This window comes from Protobothrops mucrosquamatus, unplaced genomic scaffold (genome assembly GCF_001527695.2).
Source record: "Protobothrops mucrosquamatus isolate PMUCROS unplaced genomic scaffold, P.Mucros_1.0 scaffold212, whole genome shotgun sequence".
NCBI classification, from domain to species: domain Eukaryota; kingdom Metazoa; phylum Chordata; class Lepidosauria; order Squamata; family Viperidae; genus Protobothrops; species Protobothrops mucrosquamatus.
In genome coordinates this window covers 1,989,818-1,990,908 of record NW_015386566.1, presented here as the reverse complement: position 1 = coordinate 1,990,908, position 1,091 = coordinate 1,989,818, and the positions used below count along the sequence as shown (strand labels likewise).

At 37.6% G+C, this 1,091-nt stretch overlaps 1 protein-coding gene across 1 annotated transcript in view; it reads left to right on the top strand.

Annotated features, from left to right (window-relative positions):
* The window catches only part of WDR3 (WD repeat domain 3), a 36,612-nt gene that overhangs the window by 6,981 nt on the left and 28,540 nt on the right, over nucleotides 1-1,091 (top strand). The window contains exon 5 of the mRNA XM_015814038.1: nucleotides 706-784. Coding sequence (XP_015669524.1) covers nucleotides 706-784 — 79 coding nt within the window. The remainder of the gene's footprint in view (nucleotides 1-705; nucleotides 785-1,091) is intronic.

Sequence of the window (1,091 nt, the reverse complement as noted above, 5' to 3'; positions counted from 1 at the left end):
CCTCGGGCCAACCCCGAACCCCCTAAAAATTTAGCAAAACATCCCTCTAAGAAGGTATATAGTTTCCTCCTTCTTAGATCCCTCCCTGCTGCCGCTAAGTGCCACCTCTCGGGGTTCCAAACCCTTTCATTAAGGCCGGCCCTCGGAATCGTGTTGGGCCATGCCTGCGCGATGGGGGAGTCGCGCAGGGCCAGCAATTATCTCCCCTTTCCAAATCTCATACTAAGTACTGCAGTTTTACTTAAGTTCAAAAAGTTTGCTGGGAATTAAGGAAAAAAGTGAACCCTGAAAATTAATGATTAATTATTTATTGGGTCAGTTGTATTGTTTGCATTGGAGACAGTTGGCTTAGTGTTACTACCTCAAATAAGATGTTCTTGCATTAATTCACCAAATCTGTGAATAAATTGAAGGAAACTTTAATTTTTTTCCTCTTACTCCATTGAGAAGATTAACCTGCAATTTATCCTACATAAAATATGCATAGATGTTTCCTTTTTGAAAATTAAGGATATTAGGAAAGAATAGTCTACATATTCAAAAAGACTGTGTAATAATTGAAATAATGCATTGTCTGGAGAACTTACAATCTATAGGTTTTAATTCTGTTTGTGTATATGTTATATATGCTACAGAATGGGGTAACTTTCTGATCTCATGTTGTAATATTTTCAGTATTATTTATGAGGCCACATTTTCTTGCAGTGGAAAAGATACTCTAGTAAAATGGTGGGACCTGGATACGCAGCACTGTTTTAAAACATTGGTTGGGCACCGCTCTGAAGTAAGTAGAACGCAGATGTGCAGGTGAGAATAGTAGGAAGAAAAAATAATGCTTTTTTAAAGTACAGGTAGTCCTTGACATGTTACGACAAGGTTATGATGCCCATAAAATACAGTTGCAAGAAAAAGTATGTGAACCCCTTGGGATAACGCGGAATTTTGCATGAATTGGTCATAAAATGTGCTCTGAACGTCATCTAAGTCACAACAATAGAAAAACACAGTCTGCTGAAAATAATAATACACAAACATTACATGTTGTCATGGTTTAATTGAACATAACATGTAAACATTCACAGCGCAGGGAG